Source organism: Hylaeus anthracinus, unplaced genomic scaffold (genome assembly GCF_026225885.1).
Source record: "Hylaeus anthracinus isolate JK02 unplaced genomic scaffold, UHH_iyHylAnth1.0_haploid 3, whole genome shotgun sequence".
In the NCBI taxonomy this organism is placed as follows: Eukaryota; Metazoa; Arthropoda; class Insecta; order Hymenoptera; family Colletidae; genus Hylaeus; species Hylaeus anthracinus.
This window is the reverse complement of record NW_026535284.1, coordinates 3,455,843-3,477,726: the sequence shown is the minus strand read 5'-3', so window position 1 is coordinate 3,477,726 and position 21,884 is coordinate 3,455,843. Positions and strand designations below refer to the sequence as shown.

General features: G+C 38.8%; 1 protein-coding gene across 3 annotated transcripts in view; it reads right to left on the bottom strand.

Moving 5' to 3' along the window:
- Nucleotides 1-6,533: 6,533 nt before the first annotated feature.
- The window catches only part of LOC128893429 (fez family zinc finger protein 2-like), a 42,198-nt gene continuing 26,847 nt past the window's right edge, over nt 6,534-21,884 (bottom strand). For all 3 annotated transcript variants that reach the window (XM_054154338.1, XM_054154340.1, XM_054154339.1), the window contains one exon: nt 6,534-9,228. In XM_054154338.1, the coding sequence (XP_054010313.1) occupies nt 8,972-9,228 (257 nt within the window). In that variant the 3' untranslated portion in view covers nt 6,534-8,971. The remainder of the gene's footprint in view (nt 9,229-21,884) is intronic.

Genomic DNA, 21,884 nt, shown 5'->3' with positions numbered 1-21,884 from the left:
TAAGCGTCCGTTAAATTGTTGAAAAAGTCTCGTCGTTTTAAAAAATACAAGATAATATAGAAAAGTCTTTCGTTAAAATTATTCTGTACTTGAATTTCAGTTCTCCATTATATGTTTTGAAAATTTAGTTACTGTGTTTGGCCAATAACTTCCTAGTGATTTCTTCCTAAAACCTATGATTTAAGTTTCTTCAGTGAACATTTCCATTTTTAAATATTCAAAATTATATATATATTGGGGAGGGGCATAAGCATTTTAGAAAGGCTCCTATGGACTTAACAAATATAAAATTATGTCAACGGCTAAAAGTATGTGTCAATTCCGTCTCGAAACTCATTACCCATTTCAACACTGTCGAACATGGGGAGGTTCACTGCTGCTTCGACGAAAAATGTATGGGCACAGGAGGTCGCGCGTATCGATCCCCTCCCGCCCGCGGCGATACATCGCAGCCGTGTGTCGGTTCCGCGCGATAGTATATCGCTCAGGTATGTCAGGACCGAGACTGGTTACGACGTTCTCGATGCCCACCAATTTGGTGACACTGCCGCGTACCGAGCACACCTTCTCAATTTATTGCGATGTAACGCGCGGAACGAGGCTGTAAATATTATGGAAAACCGCAGGAGAGCGTAGAAGTGCGGCTGGGGGGAATCGAACTCACCGCGAACATGGTCCGAGAGCCGAGATACGCGAAATAAAAGGATCGAGAGAGCTGAATGTGGTAAAAGGGACATGGTGTGGGGTGGAGAGTGGGTGGGATGAGCAGATGAGGAGAGAGGGTGACTCTGGGTATGCAGAGGATGACTGGAGATGCCATATTTCAAAGTGGGGCGTCCTCGGAGGAGCCGTGAATACCTTAACAGTCATAAGGTGTATCCGCTCGCTGTACACGGTTGTCCCCCTAAACGTATTCGAACGTTCCACGACCGTATACGCCGCGAAATGACACGGCCCTGGACAGCCGTTTTCCGGTTGGGATATGACGGGAGGACCGAGGATCTCTCCTCCCCTCCCTGCCCGTCCCTACTGCAACGGCGGTTATGCCGCGGGAAATTGTGACGGTGGAAATACTCGAAATTGGCGACCGCCATAGTAACCACGATGCAACGGGAATTGCGGCAGCCTGGGTACTTGCTGGAATTGTCTGCGCGCCGGGCCATCTTCTCGATGCTCGATGCAGATCGTCGGGACAAAGTCTGGTACCGGGCAAAATTGAAGGGCCAATGGAATCCCTCCTATTTAGCAGGATTAAAGTTTCCGCGCTGAACTTTGATGGTAGGACCGAATGCGTCCTCGTGGACTACGAGAATCGACGTTGTTTCCACGGAGCGTTCGGTCCTGGTATAATGATTCCTTTTTCATTATGTAATTTGTATGTACATGGGTAACAGTTCCTCGGTGAGTTTCTTAGCAGTCCTGCATTTTTCATTTCTCGTTCCACTTTGTTTTATATTCTTTTTTTTTTGCGTTGGAAACTGCTTACTTGAAAAATCAAGTGTTAATATATCATATTGATTAGTAGATATCAGCTACAGAAGGGTGTATAGCGATATCTGTAATACTTTTGGGAAATAGATAGATAATTTTAAACACAACTTGCATTGGTTTGGAACTGCTGAAAATAAATTCGCGAAACCTCCCGGAATGCGAAAAGTTAAGAGAAACAAGAGAGTCTAAATGTATTACATTGGTGACAAGTGCTCTACACAAAAATTAACTTACATAATTCTAATCTTCGCAAGGACAATCTTCTAAATAAAGTATGCTTAAACTTTGCTTCTTTGGCTATTTTTGTTTTTAATTCCTTCATCGTTTTAATAGTTCAAACTCAATTTCATTATTTATGTCAATCTACATACTGGAATTTGTATAGTCCTTTTTTAATTGTCTGTTTCCTACTGCAGTTAATCATTTCCTTATCAGAGTCTCATAGTCAGAGTTTCGGAGTCAGCATCTCAGAGACAGAGTCTCCGAGTCAGAGTATCAGATTCAGTTCTTATCATCTAGTAAAATATAATCACATTACGATGAAGCAAAGAGTATCTAAAAACTGAATTTGTGGGTCTTGTCACGCTCTTCGCTTATTCGATTTTTTCAGACTAGCTGACCTGTGTGTTGATTTGAAACAGCAACCATGGTGGTCACTTTATTCCTGCGACATTGATAAATAGTGTGAAAGAACACTGTCTTGGTTTAAAGCTTGTTTACGCGATACTTGATAACGATAAGTTCTATACTTTTTTACTTTTGGTTTAAAAAACTTTTGTAGTAGCCGTTTTTGATTTCTCACAACATAACAATTATTGGAATATAAATGTGCAATTTTGACTAAAACAGCGCCTATTTGTAATTTTCAAAGAAACTAGGGTTTATTCAAAAAATCTTAGAAGGGGTATTAAAGTTTCGGGTAATCTAATCACCCAAGTATTATTTGACTACACAATTTGTACTGGCTGTAACTTCGCCAAGTTTTGGCATTCTGAATAAAATTTTTAGGGAGTATACAAAGATGTGAATAATTATAGATTCAAACGTAAATACGTAATATTTTGTTGAAAAAAGAAGTAAAAATCCCTGAAAATAATTTGTAATGTTTTTTTGATACTTATTAAATTTACTATGAAAAACTAATTTTGACCTATAATTAACATAAAATATAATTATTTACACCGTTGTAGTTGAAAGATATTACTATCGAATAATGGTATTTGCGAGAATTGATTTCTTGAACTCACATAGATGATTATATTGATACGAACGAATGACACATCGGTTAATATACTGAAAAACCGCTGTATTCATGTTGCTCGTCCAAAACGAATCACTACTCATCTTCTTTTTATATGGATTTATTTTACGTCGCATCTACTGCATGGTAATTAGCGACCAATTTGATTGGGTTTCTGGTGGTGCTATATACTACTGTAGAGTTTGGTGTCCTTGAGGTAGTTGATGGTATTTTGCATATGTTCCTGGGATGTTAGAGTTGTTTCTGGATTGAGGATATACTTCCTTCTTTGTTGATCGAATTTGCTGCATTCGTATAGTAGGTGGTCAGTTGTGATTTCCTTATTGCAGTAGTCGCAGTGGGGAGAGACCGTTTTCTTTAATATGTATTCATGTGTGATTTTTGAATGTCCATTTCTCAATCTAACCATAATTATTTTTTCTTTCCTGGTCATAGAGTACCGGGATACTGTTTGGTAAAAGTCGCCCGTTATATTGTGAGTTTTTGTTCTTTTGTTGTTGCATATTTTCTTCCATTCTTCCATCTTTTCTTCCATTCCATTCTTGGGATTGGTATGGGATTTCTATTTCATGTTTCTTTCCATTTTATCTTATGCTCGGAACTGTACATCTAATGAAGGCTCCACAGCTTACCTGTCCGTAGAAAACAAACATCCCTGATAAATCTGGCCAGTGATACACGGTCTCAGTACCAGTCCCGATAATCGCGTCATTATGCAAACAAACGAACAGGCGAGCAGACGTCGCTCGACGCTATTTAATAATGAGACGCTCTCTATTACTGAATGGCTATTAGCGAGGATGCGGCGGGCAGGGGTGGCTTTCGGTTCCACTTCGTTCACAGTGCAATCGGTTAATCACCGCTCCTCTCATCCCCATTCCTGAGACACGATTTAAGCGGCAGCTCCGTGTCCCGCCGACCCCCGCGAGTCCCCATATCAATTAATCTTACCCAGAATGCAATAACTGTCCAATCTGCCCCGGTAGCTGCGTCACGGTGTCGCGCAGTCAGCGCTGTAACGCTCTCCTTTCTCGTCTCGCCCCAACAGAGGCCAACGTCGTCCGTCTTTCTCTCGTCTCGGAGTCGTTTTTCCGCTCCTTCCACCGTCCAAACGATATCCTTCGTCGCTTTCCCGCGAAATCCGTGGAAGGTCCTCGAAACCAGAGACGGGCAAACAAACTTTTATCGCAACGATACATGACGAACGAGAGTAAAGCATCGAAGAATTTTACTCGCGACTTTGATTCAGTCGAACTGTTACACGGATCAGTTTTTGTTCATTGTGCATCATGTTTATGGTGTTTAACCCTTCACGGACTGGCGTTTTGAAATAAGATATACGTTGTGTGCGGAATAGTCTGGTAGTGCGGAAAATGGTGAGTATGATTGGGTATAGATACTGACTGAATGCTAATAGGCGTTTACCACACACGGTCATTCGATCAACTGAGTGTATATATGTAATTATGCATCGATCGTCAGCAAAGAGTTAACTATAGATGAGCAATTATTGTTTAGGGAGTGATTCTATAGAAGCGATTCTCTCGTTAGTTATGCTAAAACTGTGAATTATGTAGAGAGAAATGAAATCATGAGAAGATCAAATGAAATTATCTATTTTTGTTTAAAGATCTGATTAGATTTTGAACAACCCATGAATAATGATAGTTATCTACTTCGACTGTAATTCCCTAATTTTTCTCATATACACTCGTTATTTGTAAGTATTCAAGAATGTGCTTTGATTACAGTCAAAGCAAACTTCAATTAATTATGAAAAAGATAAACAGATTATCTTTCTATATATTCTAATAATGGAGACATCACGACGGATAACACATTCACGACATCGCAAAATTTGTATCGTTAGGCCGAAGATAAAAATTACAAAATATGTTTTGAAATATCAATGTTGTAAATATGTAGTGTATAAAACAAAACGATTTTCATAATTTTCTCATAACCAGGAATAGAATCTGAAGTGACGTGAATTCACGTCGCGGTCGCGAATTTGTTAAGAAAAAAGAAAAATCTCAGTCTTATTCGCATATTTGTAGCAATTAGTCATTCCAACGCAATTACGTTGTCACTGATTTTCGTTTTATTTCGACTTAAAAATTGCTGATCTTTAATAAAACACTCTCTATAATTTCCTTCTACATATAATACATACAGGAACTCTTGTTCAACGAGTAATCGAAAAAACTTGTTTATCTTTGTTGTTTGTTACTCTTTCATCCGTAATTCGAAATTCTTATCTAGATGAGAATATTACTCACCTCTGTTTCAAACAAGCCTGGACGAAAAATCTCGCGTCTGATCCTTCATCCCCTTTCTCTTGCTTGGGCCGAAATGACTAGAGCTGCGAAACAAAAAGAGGGAGTGAGAAGGCGAAGGGGAACGAGGGAACGGGACGTGGATGCTCGACGAACGAAACTCGCCCCTGGAAAACATATTGGGCCGTTAAGGGGTTCGCCGTTAAGGGGTAGTCTGCTTAATTGGCACGCCCGTTTAACCCTGAATTACACTGCCCGGATCGCGAAGCTTGAAACGACCGTGATCCAATGCCACCAGATTCCTCGTCAATGATTAATCATGGTTCAACTGTCGATGGACTTTGCACTTTAACGATCGTCGTGGGTGTTCGCATTCCTATGTTCAAATCATTCGAAACTGTTTAGATCAGAAAGTTTCGTTGTTTTAAACATCAAGGTAAGTCCGTCTAATTCAGATACGAATCCAATCATGGACACTTTCATATTTATTCCAACAATATCGTTGTTAGGTGTAGAAATTAATTCTTTGCCTTTGTATTCAATCATTTAAGACCCTACTTTGAATAGATATACTTATTCATCATTAAGTATATTAAAGTAACAACCTTTCAAGTCCTCACCCTGATCTATGTTTATTATAATGTACCTACATAAACACAACCTAAGTCTCAACCTGATGGCCATTGCAATGTATCTATACGAATTTTACTAACCATTAAATTTTGCTTGTTGTTATTCTTCTACAGTTACGGATATTATCGAGTACACTTATAATCTGTTAGAATAATAATAATACGTAATAAGTACAATTTTATGACAATCAAACTTTGTACATACATATATGTATGTTGTAATTTTCATCGGGCTAAGACTTAAATTATAGAATATACAGATTCATTGTAATCAAGATCAGATCGAGAACTTAGAAAGTTGGTACTTTAATAATATGATGAGTAAATATTTCAGAATGGAACTAATTTTTACACGTACTACCAACAGTTTGACGAGAGTATTATGATTTTGACTATAAGCGAAGTGTGTATGTTGAATTGATTAATATTAGAAACACTGTGATAATTATTTCAGATTTTACAACGCAATGAAATGGCAAGAGAAATAATGATAGATTTCGTGACAATAGATAATACATACATCAGTCGTGAAATCTACATAATATTTTGTTTGTGAGCTGTATAATCAAAAGAGAACTTCGATTTCATAGTATGTAATTCACTACTTAAAATGTAAAGTTAGAACCGTATAAAATGATAACTCAAATCTCTTCTATTTTTATATAAACAACGATATATTTTCATCTCAGCAACTTTCCTGTCATCGAGAACAAACATAATCGTTCCAACGTGGAAGGACTCTGTTGAAGGGATCCATCGTCATCCGTTGCTCTACGTTGCGGGACTCCATAATTGGTTCGTCGTCGACAATCACTCTAAAAATATAATTTCCGCAAGTGAGGTAATGAATCGAGTCGTGGATAGAGGATTGAAATAAATTCTGTTTTTATTCAGATAACGATGATATAAACTTCGTCGAAATTCTTGCGTATTGACTTGCAGCTCGATCCAGTGCGTCGATGATCGTATTTTCTCGAATGAAAGGGATTGATCGTGTCACTGAGAATGAATTACAAATTGTAACAGCATTTATTAATAATAATAATAACTAATAGTAATAATGACAATAATATTAATAGCGAGTCTTCTAATTACAATAATTACATAATGATAGTAATGGTACAACAATAAAAACTTTGGTAGCGAGAAGAGAGGAAGAATACAATTACTTGTTCTTTGGCGAGACTTCCGGTGGGAGCAGGGACGTTGCGCCACTCTGGTTGGAATAAATCGGCCCTCTAACGCGTGTTTCGTCTCTATTTATAATATTTATAGCCTCGACTCGTTTTGTATTTATACTCGTATTTATATTATGTATATATTTATACGCTTAGGCTAGGCGAGATACGGTGCTATTTTATTTACAAGTATTTTTTGGTCACAGTTGCAACTTTGGGGTAGGAGATGCCCTTTCTTGAACGATAGGTGCGGGAGATATGCAAAATACAGTACGCTTTGATCGTACTTTCTTACACGGAGTCGATCAACGACGATCGAACGAGTATTAACTGAAATTTGTCGCTCTCTTGAAAATCAAACCGGAGACGTGAGATTAGATTCACTTTCGCCACGTTCGATGTAACGTAACAGTTTGTCAAATTCAAGAAGACTCGAATAAAGTGCAATTCGGTAGCGTGATTTAATTTAGAACTCGTTCAATCGTCGCGAAAACCCACGTGTAAACGTTTACTTAATAAGAGAAGTACAGTGATTGATTATCGGTATTTAACAAACGATTCAACACGGAGAGTAGCGACGCTCGAAACAAAGAAACTTCTTCGATCGTCGACTTTCTGAATCATTCGAAGATCCGCTAAAAAGTCTCTACAACGATTTCACCGAAAAATCGCGGAAACAATGTCGATGAGTAATATCGTGCTTCGCCCAAGAAAAAGGATCGTCGAAAATTCTATTCTGTCCCATACTTTCTTGCTCGAATCGCGCATGGAATGTACAGCTTTGGTAACAATAATGCGTATCATTTACGCGCGTCTTACGTTCGTTTTCCACGCAGGGAAAACATTACGGAATCTTTGGTTACATTCTATGCAGCCAAATTAATCGTCCGCCAGCGGAGTTAGGTCAATTTTTACCCATATTTCACGTGAAAATTGTAAACCAGGACTTATATTGTGTCAGAAGTCAACCGAAGGTGATATACAGTGACGTGCAAAAGCTTTCGAGCAGATAGATTTTCCACTTTATATCCCGAAAGTGATATCTAAAGTAATTTCAACCTCTTGAGTGACGAATTACTTTATTAGAAATAAACAAAATTTCCAGTTAATATTTATCTAGAACATCTATCAATCTCGTGACGATGTTGTTGTATTATAACACTGGAAATTAAATTGTAAATATTTTTCTACGTTTCTAATAACTATTTTCACGCGATAATATACACAAGAATTCAGAAAATAAACGTACATGTATGTGCCAATGTCCATCAAGAGGTTAACTAATATTAAGTAGAAAAGTATAGTAATTAAAAGAAAACAGTGTAAAAAAATAAACTCTATTTACTATTTCGGAACTATATGTATATGTACCAAGTTGTGATATCGCTTTCGGAATACAATGTGGAAAATCTATCTGTCCAAACACTTTTGCACGCAACTATAAATGTATTCAATTTTATAAGACATTGGTCACGATTGCTTTTTTAATTATATCGAATGATGAATCGAAATAAAAAGTGTTTTAAAAGAAATTAGAAAATGAATCACAAATAAAATTATCACCGACGAAGAAGAGGAAGAGAATATTTTTCTTGAAGTTAGAGAATGAATAATAAATGTAATTCAAAAAAGAAAATTGTGCTGCAACATTTTAAAATTGAGGGAATGATTTGCACGTGTTCGACCACTTTCCATTTTGTTGGAAATCTAAACGGGTCAAAAATGTTTTCTTCGATAGCAAAGCATGATTAGAAGACCCTAAACTGCTTGTCGGTAAACAAATTTTATCTAAACATTTCTTAATACTTCCTGTTTCCTTCCTCACAAGTAAAAATCTGATCATGGGTAAAAAATGAGCCAGCTACTCCTTGCGTTCGTCTGTCGAACCTTCCGTAGTTCGACGCTTAAATAATAAATATAGAGTCCGTTCAATGTACAAAGTCGATGTACACGCTTCCCAACGGAATGTTCGCGTTCACGTTCGACGACGAAGGGATGCGAGATCTATCGACGTCCAACGAGTTCGTCGATTGCACCAAAAGGAACGTTTCGCGCGTTCCGATACATACGCTCTCAACTTGCCCCCTCGGAGGGTGAGGTTCACTGTTTATTCGAATATCGTTCGAGCGTCCTTCACTGCATCATAGAAGGGTTGCCATTGGGCAGAGAATTTTGTCCAGGAATGGCACCGATCGCGGGTCGTTGGGAAGCGTTCAGATCGGCGTGCTGGGTCTCTCGATGCCTTCTCAGGTCAACCTTTCGCTGAAAAGCACGACCGCAAAGCTCGCAGGCGAAGGGCTTGAACCCGGTGTGCTTCCTGGAGTGCGTGATCAGGTTACTGCTTTGTGAAAACGCTTTGCCGCATACCTGGCACTTGTGCGGCTTCTCGCCTGAAACAAAAATCATAAAAACATTGTCAGACTTCATATTCCATTAAAATAAATCACATGATCCATTTGTATGTGAATTACTTTAGAACGAATTGTCGAACTTGTCGAAAAACAACATTTAAGGCTCTCCTTTCTTTTTGCAATTCAATTCAAAAAGAAAATGATTGAAGCAAAAAAACATGATTCGTAATAAAAAGTAAATTTTGTAGCATAATTTTGAATTTCCTAAGAGGCAAAACTCATTAGCGTTTGAGTTTGAATTCGTTTCATTATTAACGAGTATTGAATTCAGTCGAAAAAGCCGAAAATTAATTTCTACACCTATTAGATCTATTGCGCGAAATTATTTCGTGTATTCTCTAATGGATTCCTATATTTTTAATGTAACGAAGTGAGTTATCATCGAACTCCGCAAATTGGTTCGATATTTAAACGTATTACATATTAACCCCCTGTTTATTGTTTATGGTCCAAATTTCTTACCAAGAGTCTCACTCGTCCTAGTAAGGCCAAAGGGTTAACATTTAAATGGAATACTTAGATGGTCTAGTCATATGTAGACCTATTCTACTTAAAATGTCAGACCAGGCTCCTGGTTCATATTATACCAAGCTACCAAGTTCTTTAATTGAACTAATGGATATCCATGTAAAGTTTCGTCAATATTGACGGCTTGTAATTCACTATACATACAGTGGCGAATATATATGCACTTATTATCGATGCGTACAATTTAGATTCGATTGTTGTTAGTATCATATAATGCGTATGTAAATTAATTTCTAGTGCAACTTGTTAAAGGCATGCATGTATAAGTAACAAATATAAAGTAAGTTTAAATGAACATACAGTCTACACATGTTATAAATACGAAGAATACATTTTCGATAACATAGTATTATTTTCAATATCAAAAATTTCAGAAAATATTATTTCAACTTATCGTAACGCTAATATTTTATTGATTTGCACTTTGCATTAATAGGCAAAGCATTTTGCATAGATTCTTTGCTCTAACACTCCCCTACTATTACTTGAAGGACTTCCACAGAAGAAAATAGAAAAGATATCAGCAAGTTACTCCCGCTCACGACGCACATTCATAAAGTTCTCATAGTATTCCTTGCCTCACCAAATCAATTATGTAGTTTATTTATTTACTTACTAATATATAGATTCTATATTCAATATTATTACATTAAACGAGCCGTTTATTGCACAAATCGACTTTTTGAAACGTCTTAAATTTAAGTCCCAAAGCACTTGGTATAGTCATAACTTTTTATATTTATAATAACTGTCCCGAAAAGGAAAGAACTTTTTTCAATGCTTATTTGAATTTATATTATAAAGGAAATTTCAAAAAACAATGTACATTATTTCATCGTATTTCTCAACTTTTTGTTTTATCGAGTTAATCGATTTGTGCAACGAACTGCTCAAATATTGCACTACCTCACTCGATAATCACTGCGATACCATTATTGTATTAAATAAATCATAGTATTAAAAAATGAATAAGTGTAAACACAGTCAATTGAACTCACTGCCAAATATTCTTATAAGTATAGATGAAATAGAGAAGTCCGATAACGCCTAGGATTCGCATCCTCGGAAGAACAATGTTTAAAGAGAACGAATCGGCACGGCAGTACCCATAACCAATCTGCCTCTATTCTCTAGCTAGACGATAACGGTGGTCCTCCGAATGGATCGAAATCTCTCCGTCGACAGCTAGACAATTCGCTCGCCTCAGGCTCGACATTCTGGCGGTCTGGAGCGTTAATTCGGAAAGCATCGCGGTGCTTAGCTCTCAGCCCTGACGATAGCATCCTCGTGCACGGGTTCTGACGTAGCCCGACGGATACGCTCCCGCGGAAGGTGGAGGTGTTCCACAGGGGGTGGTATCACAAATGCGGGGCACGCCCGGTCAAGATTTCCTCCCAAGCGAGAATCTCAGCCTCCCCGGCGGCGAGGCAGAGAGAAGAGATCGCGGATGGTGAGACAGGGTTGCGGGGGTGTGGTGGAGTCGTACGGTAGCGCTCTGGTGGGATGGCGAGAGCACAGGGGTGGATGGAGCAGGCCTGGTAGCCGTTCGTTCTCTCTTGCTGTGGCCGCGAGTTCTGATTGGCGGCCGGGGGCGGCTCCAACCCCCGCGTTACCATGACTACCGACGGGATAACCCGGCGGTCGACTGGGAAAGAAAGAGAAAAGGCTCGCGACGGTGAGAGGCCGCGACGCGGAGAGGGGTGAGAAATGATTTCCAAGGGTGGAGAGGGACAGTCAATCGGATAGTTGCACGGGGAAAAAAGGGAGACAAAAAGGTATAGGCGGGAGAGGAAGAATTTCCGCGAAACGAGGGAGACGGGAAGCGCGATCAAGGCGAAAGGAGAGAGAGGATGGCTCCAGCAATGCGAACTATGCTGCCTGGAGGGCAGCGGAGGCCCGTTAATGGACTCCCCTATCCGCTCGCAGCAGTCGCTGGCTACGTTTGTCCGAGAGTTTCACGCAGACATCGACGAGAAACGCACCCACACATGGCCGAGATCACCGTGAGGCGGTGGGTGGATCCATAAACAACTCGTTAGCCAAGCCTTCAATCTCGCCCCGCCGATACGAGCGGCCCGTCGATCACCTTTCCGATTATACCCGATCGTTATCTTGATTTCTTTTCGGATAAACTGCGCGCCGTTTTGATTTTTTTTTTCCCCTCCGCATTTCACCGACGCCGCGCGCTAACGACGTTTTCGACGATTAGGCTCAATTGGAGACGCGTTAGAATGAGGTTTCGATGATTGTCGTACATTTCAGGGTCCAATAAAATGTTCGATATGTTAAATTGTATTCACTTCACACCGACACAAGTGCGCACTTTCTTTTTCTTCTACGATATTGCCGTAATTTTTTTATCCGGTTTTAATTGTGAATGAGAAATTCCAAACTTAAGATTACCGAGTGTTCGATCAATAAAGAACAACATTTCACTGAATTATTTATTTCCAACTCTAAATTAGGATTCTAACGAAGAAAAAGTAGTCATGGGGTTCGAAGAAGGAAGAGGAATTTCAGTTTCGTTGGAAAGCGATTCGCCGAGTCGGGATGTCATCGAGCAATTTGAATTTCACACGGGGAACAACCGCAACGATTTCAGAACATTTCAAATCGAGATTCAAGGGAGGATTCAGGGTTAAGGGTGAGTCGTCAAGGGCGTTCCGGCGGAATTCGTCGGGGCTGGCGCTCGATGAAATTCCACGGAGTTCTCCGTGCACGGATGAAACGGCAGAATGAATAGAATTTTCACGGCGTTAAGCGAGAAGCTGGAAAACCGGAGAGAAATGAGACCGGAGAACGAAGGTAGCCGTAGGTGGGGTCGTTTGAAATTTACGCGGCCGTAAAATCAAAAACTTCCCCGACCGAGGTTTCCTATTCGATCCGAATCTGTTCGAAAAATCACACTGAACGTTTATGCTCGCCCCATTAAAATTACTCGACTTAAAATTAAAATAACTCTTTCGAAAATCGAAAATCGTTATCCGAATCAAGTTTTTTGTACAGACTCTTTGAAACATTTCAAACAAACAGGGGCACGGATTTTGCGATTTGATCATTTTTCCTACATATTCAATTTTCCATCAATTCAGCGTTGAAAATCACATAAGAATACTCATTTTCGAAATTATTAGGAGGACCGAAAAGTAATCAATATGTCTTTGACTTGGAAATGTTTTTCAATAAAAAATCGAAGGACTTTCTTAAAAAGGGAATCGAACAACTGCTTTTACGCTAGCAAAAGTGTTAAAAAATGGTGGAAATTATTTTGTTGATTAATATTTAAGAAAACTAGGAAAATATTAATAGAGAGAAAAATATAAAATCTAACAATTAAGAAGGCAATTTACACGCAACTTTCTTGAACTGTAACTTTCTCGAATCTTTAAAGTACTTTTTGAACGGATAATATTATAAATATAGCTTAGACTCGTGTTTATACTCTGTTAAAATTCTGCTTCATTTTTTAATTATAAAAGTTAAAATGTAATTGTAGTTTGCTGAAAGGTTAAAATTAATCTGATCTGTTGGGAATAAAAAGTGTACTTTGTTGTGGTTTCTCGAGCAATCCGTGTATTATTGTGGTACGACAATAGACAGAATAACCCGCAATCTAGAATTAAGCTGTAAATCATGGTGAAATATTAACGTAACGAAAGGACGAGAAAAGATATATAGAGATTGGTAACAGTATAATCTCCTACATCCTCTAGATTGTTCTATAGAATTCAATGATTTACTCAACGAGAATATGCCGTTTCTAGTCAGACCAACTTTACATCTCGGCATTGTGAACTGATTTCCGTTTTATTTATTAGGAATAGTGAATTAGAAAACAATGAGATTTAATATTCTGCCTTCTATATATATAGATTAATATAGCCTTCGCTGGCTACAAGAGGCACATGTTATGATTGTTCAACTAGAAAAAAACATTGGAGTACCTTATTGAAAGTATCGATTAGTACGGATCAGGCCGTGAAAGGTTCAAATATGATACACTACCCTAATCCCGACATCCTTTCAATTATTCGTACCTTCATTAAAAATTATAATTATAAATAATTAATTATCACATTATGGACACCATGTAAGAAGCATAGGTAACATTGAAATCTGGTATCAATAAAATGCAAGGATTTAAAAATTACACGATTTGTTAACATGTTTACGAATACAAGAAAGGAAGTATTATTAATGGTGAAACGTTGACATGACAAAGAATTTAGTTTTATAAAATTACACCAATAAAATAACATGCGAGTGGAAATGTAATAAAATGTAATAATTATATTTGCATTAGTAAATTGCATTTCTTGCTAACTAAAATATCTAGTGTGTATGTAAACAACACTTTCAACTTTTCTCTCGTAGTCTTAATAATCCAGCACGTCTCGATTTATCCGTATCGTCTCGATCACAACGAAGCCGTTTAAAAGAGGTACCAGAAAAATATCCTTCGATAAAATTGCTCCCAACTTCTACCTTCGACAACAGCTAAGACAGTAAAAATTCCTCCACGAAAGTTTCACCTTTTGAAATATTCGGGCGAATTTCCGTTCTCCGCGGAGGACATCGAACGGAAGTAATTCCGTATCACGAGAGTTCTCCGCGAGAGCTGGGGGGTTGGGAAGAAAGCGGAAAAAGAAGGAGACCGAGGCAGAGGAGGGACGTCTTCCAGAATTTACGCGGTCATAAAAATCAAGAACCGTCGGAGCTCTCGCACCGAGGTTGCCCTTTCCGTCTTTATCTCCAGGAGAAACCCAGCCACCGTGGCTCCCGGGTGCTCCTGTCTACGGGCGCGAATGCACACGAACGCATTCCACGTTTCCCTCTCGTCTCCTGGCCGCACACCGACGGAACACGAACGTGGCACGTCGGGACAAGAAGTCCACGCGAGGATACACGTAACGCGCCGCGGCGCTCGGCGTCGTTCGTGCAACTACGTGGCTCCGAACCGAGTGCAGCGATCTGGTCAAAGATTTAACCGGGCTGCAGTACAGATTCCGTGCTCTCAATTTTTCAAAGGGCCGCTCGAAGGACGAACGAAGAACGGAAGGAAGCGGAAAAGTCGTGGCTGAGAGCCACTGAGGTTTAAGACGCCATTACACCCTTGCGCCCGTCGGCCGACGCCCCTAAAACTATATTAAACTCTCGGAAATCTTGCGAGGCGCTCCTCTCCTTCACTAATTCCCTCCCTTCTTCGAGTCCCATCCTCGCTTCCCGCCCCCTCGTCGGAAGCATCATCCCCCGGTGATCCTTCAACCCTCCGTTCGCCTCGTGGAACTCTCGAGAGCGGGAAACCAAGACGGTAGTTTGATCGCTTCCGCCGTCGCCGTCGGGACGAGACCCGGGGTCGTTTGAGACGAAACTGTCTCGACGTCGATGGAAGAGAAATGTTTCTTTCGTTTTCTACCCTGGCGCATCGATACTTGAAGACTGTCAGGGGAAAACGGAGAACGTCCATATTTGGGTAGGATTGAGTCGCGTTAGACATACGGTAGCGAACGAAGAGTATCGGGTACCGTGGAAAATGTTTCGCATTTTACGAGGAAAGTACGATTTTTTGGGAAAAATTCTGATTTTTTTTTTTAAATTGTACTCATTTGTTAAGACCCGTGAGAGAAGTTTTGAGCTATTTTTATTAACGGCCCTTATTCGTTTCTTCATGGCGAAAACACCCCATATATGTTTCCCTAATTATCAATATATCTTTAAAACTAGAGTAAGTGTAACAAAATGCTTCGATTAAAAAGTTAGCGGTTTTGTATGGTTTTTTAAAGAGAATATATTAAAACGTTAAACTCTGTTAGTTCTAATAAAAAAATTCTCCATTACCCTTATCTAAACAAATTAGAATTTTCTTTTTCGTTGAAAGTCTCATTACAACTGCCCATCACTCATTATAAACTATTGTAAATGATGATCTGTTCGTTAAACTTATCGAAGCTTCTTTTAGGGCCCATATCAAATGTACACAATTTCAAAAAATTCGAAATTTACGGGTTGCCGAACTTCTCTTGTTGACTAATTTGTTGTATATGCGTATTAATAAATGATATTTATCGATTTGTGAGTCTCTTGTATTATGTTTTCATAATTTTGTTTCTTACAGATGATTTCTTATTAAACGTATGGTGACTCTATAAGACTCAAGGATGGAAGATACTTTTTTCTCGAATAAAACGATGCAAGCGAGATGCTCCACTGCAAATGCAGAGTGCGCGAGAGATTCTGTATTTTTACGTCATAAGTTTATGTTCTTATGGCAAGTGTTCAACCACCGTTACATCCTTAGAGTTTTTTAATGCGCCTCTCTACCTTTTTTTAAACCTCATGTGCCGAATTGAAATATTACTCAAAAGTATTTTGTATGACTTTAAAACAGCATGTAACTAAATATCAAACTATTATTCTGAACAACTGTTTTAGAATAGTGAATAGCATCGATTAATTGCACACGAAGCACGCACATATGTATTTAAAAATGTTTCTATTGCGAAATGTCATTTCATAATAACATTATTAATAACATATTAATTTCATAATAAAATTTTAAAAATCTGTTATCTCTATCCTATTCATTCTCTACTGATATTGTTGCATGAAACACAATTTTTCGAAAATTCTCTATAGCGTAAACAAAAACGTTAACACCCTCGTAGAGTCTTTAGCAACGTTTAATAATCTTGAGACACTCAAATATACTTTAAATATTCTTCGATTCAAGTCACGCGAAGCAAAATTTGTTTGAATAGTTCACGATATGTTTTGTACGAAATTTTGAGTTTCCACGAGGGAAAGACGGAAAACTGTGACGAGGAGTCTGGGAAAGAGCGACGAAGGTGAACTGGACTCCGGCTGAGGCATTGATTTCCTCTCGTCTTCATCGACCACGTTCCGGCCCTCTGGGGGCGTCCCTACCCTCTAACTGAAATCCTCGCGAGATACGAGAGAAAGAGAAAATCGAAGGAAAGTACCATATCTCATATTTCATATCGAGGGCGGCATGGATTTTCTTGCGCGTCTGCAAAGCTTCGCGTAAGCGTTACCCGGTGATGTCAAGCGAATCTTTCCCAGCGAGCTCTGCTCCTGTCACATGAAACAGAAACAGCAATCCAGGTACTCCCATTCGGGAACCTCCCCTGTTTTTCCTTTCGATCGAAGAATGGGATTTCAGGCGAACCCTTCGACAGATTTGTCACAAAATATCATTATCGATCTTGCTACACAATTTTCGATAATTTGACGAAACCACCGCCTAGACCTTTAAACCATCTGTCTTATGAATGTTATTATTATCTTTGTAGAAAGGAAATATCTCTTGGTTATTTATACATATATTCGCGAATTAATCCTTAAGTAACTTAACAAGGATTGTTTATATAATATATCATTGTAATTATCTTTAAGGAATGTGTATTTTATAGTCAGAGGCAATTTGAAATCCATGTACATAGAAAACATACGCAGAATATTCTATAATATAATAGAATAATATTAATATTTCGATTTGTATAACTCTCGAAGACGGTCCAGCATTCGGGACTAGTATTAACGTTCGAATTGGTTCAGCAGTCGGGACACATAACATCGTCAGTCTATCGTTCAGGATTGACAATATTTCGCAATCGAATCAGCCGCGCAAGTTTAATTAGGCGCGTGGCGTTCCGAAGCCCCAGCGTCTCTAAAATTAGGGTAACGGGCCTTACAACCTCGTAGATTCTAATCATAAGGAGTCGTGGACGGAACAGTATGCTCAAAATCCGCACTTTAGTATTAGATACATATAAATATAGGTGTTTCCAAACTGATGTAAATAGTGTTTTATGAATGTTCCATATAAAATTGTATATAATTATCAAATATGATGAAACAAAATATATAAGTTTTGGAGAATTCTAACATGTATCACTTTTGTATTATTATAATTTGTAATATTATACCAGCATAAGAATCAACTATAGCGGGAAACACAATCTTCTAACAAGCTCTGCGCAGACTATACATATATACACTGTAATAACGCTTATGAAAAAGTAACAATGTCCTCTGGAATTTACAACCCGACCTACACATAACTTTTCTTATATACACATAAATTCAGAATACATTTTCAACCAACCTTATCATTTGCGTATGTATATATTAACTTTAGATTTGTTTTCAAGCCTAATTCGATTACGAATTTTTCATTTTGAACCTCAAATGGTCGCGCGAGAATACAAATGTTTCGAAAATATATCCCAAGATGAAAAAACGGAATGCTCCGTGAGAAGGAAAATTTGGGAAACGTTGCCAGGAGGAGATCCATCCCCGAAATACTTTTTAGATTTCTTGTCGCTGTGCAACTCGGACAACCGAACGCATTCGTCCAGCAGCGTTCAGTCAACGACTGTTACCAGTCCCACGGGTACGGTGGATCCAACAACGCGGTTGTATTTACTATTTCACGCGTACACGAGTACCCATAGCCGCGTCGCTGGTACAGAATCGAGTGGCCAGCGACGAGCACGAGGCTCCAACACGGGGGATGCGTTGTCGATACATTCACAGCGATGCGTATAAACGTCCGTCGCGTTTTACACGGCACGTCTACATTGTTCGAGCGGCGTTAGGGCTAGAGGGGGTAGACAGCAGGTATGTGGGTGGGTCCAGGGGCGCCAATGACAAGAGCACAGCCCTGGGAATTTGCGGCGGTCTGGGCTGCGACTGGAAATGTTTTGCACGGTACTGATATTCCGGCCCAACGTCGAAATGCCTGGTAAACACGAAAAAATCGGCGACTGCCATATCCTACGGATGAAAAATGTCGCCGACTCTAGAATATTGATGCTCTGAAAACCATTTTAGGTAGTCGGTTACTGAATGTTCTTTACATACGTTCGATACGGCATGGAAGTCTAAATGAGAATTTTGTATGTTTCTTTAGAGTTTTTAACTGGTACGTGCTTTTCGGATTTGATTGGTTTTCTGTATGTTTCATTCAGTTTCTAAATTCAGTTTATTAATTCCAATTGACGAAAATATGTTTAGTAAATTTCAAAAGATGCAATAGGGGAAGAAAAGAATGAAAGAAAAGGAACCATTTTTGGTATTCGGTTTTTCGGTTACGAATTTACCGGTACCCTATTTGTAGGCTTTTCAATTTCAGTATCTACCTACAGGAACCTATTATAATAACTGTGCTGTTGATGGTCTACTCACAACGCTCAATATGAGGAAACAGATAAGGGTTTAAATACACTTAGTAACAGTATGTCGAAATCAATGTCAGTCTAGATTAGTACATGCTAATATAGGAAATTATCTTTTGAATTTTATACTGATTCTAAATAGGTCGATAGCTAAAGTGCTAACCATCCAACCAAAAATACAATCCAAACTATAATCACGTTACCAAACACGTGCGCCTAAGAGAAACCCTTAAAAAACGATATTTGTTTTTTATTGTTAAAAATTCGGAATACTTTTCCTGAAAATTTGAACTTTTCCATTTGACCAGCTGCCATTTCTAGATCCTTTTGGTTTCCTTTTTCGTTAGACGATAACGATATGTATATAGAATGAAATTTGGGTTGCATCTTTTTTTTTTAGTTTATTTTTACGAGAAATTATGTAAATCATTGGCCAATGTCTGCTTCACGGTGTCACTGACAACGTACTGTAACATTTATATTTTTGAGAAAATCACTTCAAATTAAAATGTTCGTTATAATATGAGTAAGAAATTATAAAGGAACAACTTTTTGGAGTCTGAAAAAAGCAATTCCTCCTTAAGAATTAGATGAAACAGGTCGCCATTTCTTATATTTAAAATATGTGGCTTTCTTATGTGTCAGTTATTGATTATATCTTGCAATTTATTACGATATAACCAGTAAAATAATTTTGCTCAAACCGTTGAGTCAAATACTCGTGTGCGCAACGTAAGAATGGAGGGCGGATCGAATGGAGCAAGGAAGAAACACGATACCCGAGCTAAGTCTGTTAGCTCCTTAGTGCTTTCGGTGTACCGCAGGGATCCGCAGCAATAATCCTCTCCCGGACGATCACGGCGGATGTATGGCTATTAAATTATTACGGCGTCGATCAACATTAGGAATCGTGACAAATCCGATCTGCGCCGTCCGCGCGAAGGACCCTCGACGTCGTCCCGCTTTAGTGTGCGCGCACCTTAATTGACAATTGTGACTCAGGCGACTTTGTCTTATCCGACTATTGAGATTGTCCGATATAGGCCATTAATAACGGTCCCCTTATCGATACGAATTATACCAACGGAAATCTTAAATTGCTCCGAGAAATCGGATCGCCGTTCAACCTGTGGAGATAAAATAGATAGGATTCACCTCTCGACTCGACGAGAAAAATGTCCCAAACGATCGAGATAACGGAAATCATCAAATCATGACGCCTAATACTTTAAGCTAAAATGCAATTAAGTAACGCGTATCTGTACAATATCACTATTCGGTACTCGACTAACAAACAACAGAAAATTAATCTTGAAGAAAATGAAAGTATCATCGCAACGATAACGATGCTCGGTATCTAAGTCTGTACTTGGGAGACGTTCAATGATACGTTACGAATTGTATAGATCAATCGGAATTGCTCTTCTACAAGGAAAAATGTGAATAAGTACAACTGAGATTATATGGAATAGTAATATATTACTTATATATCATTTATAATGTATATTATAAAATATTAGGTTGTTCCAAAAGTTTCTTTCGTAATTTGTATTCAATTATTTTGTGCGGTAGTGTTTATATAAATAGACAATCTAATTTCTCAGATATTGATGTCGTAACAGTAATGGAGCAAAATGAATCGTACACGATTCAATAATGTAACATTAGACATAAAATATTGTGTATGTATTACTTATTAATAAAACGAAAGAAACTTGTGGGACAACCTAATATATAATATACGTAATAATATATATTATTTCTATATTATAATAGTAATTGTTTGGAAAAGCTTTTCCATCAAAGTGAAAAGACATAGTAGTACAATCGATACGCGTGACTGTCGATAGTTTTAGTGTTAAAGCTAGTCTAAGATAAAAAGATTTCCACCGTGAGGGCTCGTGTTCCTTTCCTCCTTGTTATCCAGGCTCTAGCGCGATACGAGGAGGATGAATGGCGTCGATGCAACGCTGGCTGCAGTTAATTTCAACCCCCGTGCCTGGGGCTGCCGGTTCGAGCGGATGGTTACGCGGATAGGTGGAGAAGCGAAAAAGGAGGATGCAAGGGGATGAGTTGGCGAGATATGGCGGGCCAGGTGGAAGGGGGTTGACGTGCTTCTGGCATGTCGATATCCCTGGAAATTTAATCATGCCGCCTCACTATGAACACTATGCACCACTCGCCAGCTATATGGATGCGATGCCTTGGTTCCCGCGGAACGTTATACCGGTGAATTTGCATGTTTAATGCCGTATCGGTTGCTTATGCCGCTCACCGGCGTGACATTAAATATAACGCCGCCTAGTCTAACGAACAAGGAGGTTATAAACCTATTTACATTCCCGGGGCGGTGGGGTTTGGGGCGGTGAGCTCCTGCATCCGTCTCTGGGAAGCCATCTTTCGCTGATGGATCGAACTCCTGCATCGAATAAATTCACTTTGGTTGCCTTTTAAGTACACGTGGTGTATCGAGTTTGTTTGGTAATGGAAAGAGTTTTGCAAAAAGAGCTTCAGAATTTTGTTTTTTAATAACAAAATACGCCTGTAGTGAGCACGTAAATAACATCATCTTATAATATCATCTTGGCGTTGATATAATATAACAATATACAAGATTATTTCCTCTTCCTCTTTATTATATGATCTACACCTGAAGATTACCTCGAAATGGTCCAAAAACCTTTTGTGGTAGAATATTGAGAAAGTAGTAAATTTGAAAGAGTCACTATAATCTTGACATTCCAATCAAAAATTGCTCCTGATTAGCGATTTAACCGCAGACAAGATCCCGAAAAAGTCCCAGGCAAGCTTGGGTCGTAACAATTTTTTAAATATTCTTTCAAATAATTTCACAGACTTAAACTACGTTATTGATTCACTTGTTGGAGTCATAATTGAACTTTAAAAACA